The 1,225-nt window shown below is 62.3% G+C and overlaps 1 protein-coding gene across 1 annotated transcript in view; it reads left to right on the forward strand.

The window, feature by feature from the left end:
- SLC38A7 (solute carrier family 38, member 7) overlaps positions 1 to 951 on the forward strand; it is a 4,301-nt gene extending 3,350 nt beyond the window's left edge. The window contains exons 8-11 of the mRNA XM_010145467.1: positions 13 to 160; positions 245 to 444; positions 704 to 758; positions 849 to 951. Of these exons, the coding sequence (XP_010143769.1) occupies positions 13 to 160; positions 245 to 444; positions 704 to 758; positions 849 to 951 (506 nt within the window). The remainder of the gene's footprint in view (positions 1 to 12; positions 161 to 244; positions 445 to 703; positions 759 to 848) is intronic.
- Positions 952 to 1,225: the final 274 nt, after the last annotated feature.

The raw sequence follows: 1,225 nt of genomic DNA on the forward strand, positions 1-1,225 counted from the left end.
CCCTCCCGGCAGGCGTCTGTGGCTTCCTGACCTTTGGGGCCAGCGTGGAGCAGGACGTCTTGCTGTCCTACCCCTCTGACGACATTCCTGTTGCCCTCGCCCGGGCCTTCATCATCCTCTGCGTGCTGACGTCCTACCCCATCCTGCACTTCTGCGGCCGGTGAGCGCTGGGAGGAGGCCGGGGCTGGTGCGGGCAGGAGGGGCGGTGCGGGGAAGCGCCCCTGCTCTGGGTCTGTGTCCGCAGAGCTGTCTTGGAGGGTCTCTGGCTCCGCTACACCGGGGTGACGGTGGAGGAGGATGTAGTTCGGGAGCGGAGGAGGCGTCTGCTTCAGACCATCAGCTGGTTCCTCCTGCCCCTCCTCCTGGCTCTCTTCATCCCCGACATCGGAAAAGTCATCTCTGTCATTGGGGGCTTGGCGGCCTGCTTCATCTTCGTCTTCCCAGGTAGGGCATCCCGGGGTGCTCCAGGGCTGGCGGAGGTCTCTTGGCCTTGTCTCTCGAAAAGGGAGGGAGCAGGATGGAGACACAGGAACCAGGAGGTCTTTAGAGAGAGACGAAAGCGTGGTGTGAGGTCGGCCGGCAGCCCAGCTATTTTGCCGGGACTGCTCCGTAACGTGGAGCGCAGCAGCCTGGCCTGTGTGGTGCCTGCTCAGTCCCCAGGGCAGTGCTCATCTGGGGCTGATTTGCCTCCCCTGCCTTTCAGGGCTCTGCCTGATCCAAGCCAAGCTCTCTGAGATCCAAGAGACCAGGGCAATCAGGTAACCGAAACGTGCCTCCTCTCTCCCCGCTTCCCCTGTGGACATTGGGGTGAAGGTCCCTGAACGCGCCCTCTCCTCCTTTACCTGCAGCTGGTGGGCCCAGGTCAGCTACGGGGTGTTCATGGTCACCCTCGGAGCCTTCATCTTCGGACAGACCACTGCCAACGCCATCTTCGTGGATCTCACAGCCTGACTCCTCCTCCGGGCTGGACCGCGGTGCTGCTGCTGCTGAGGGGATGCAGATTTCCCCTAGGACCAAAGGGAAGCGGGGAGGAAACACATTGGCACATTGGGAAGATCCAAGAGGAGCGTTGTAAGCTGGGGCTTGGCTGAAGGAGCCCTGCGGTGGTTTGTATCTCGTCGTCTTAACGCACCAGGCAGTGAGGCTTCTCCTCTCAGCCCTGACTCCCTGGTGAAGCCACAGCATCACTACAAGGGGACGTGCAGGTGAAGCCCTTCCTGCCCCT

This window comes from Buceros rhinoceros, unplaced genomic scaffold (assembly GCF_000710305.1).
Source record: "Buceros rhinoceros silvestris isolate BGI_N320 unplaced genomic scaffold, ASM71030v1 scaffold23961, whole genome shotgun sequence".
Classification (NCBI taxonomy): Eukaryota; Metazoa; Chordata; class Aves; order Bucerotiformes; family Bucerotidae; genus Buceros; species Buceros rhinoceros.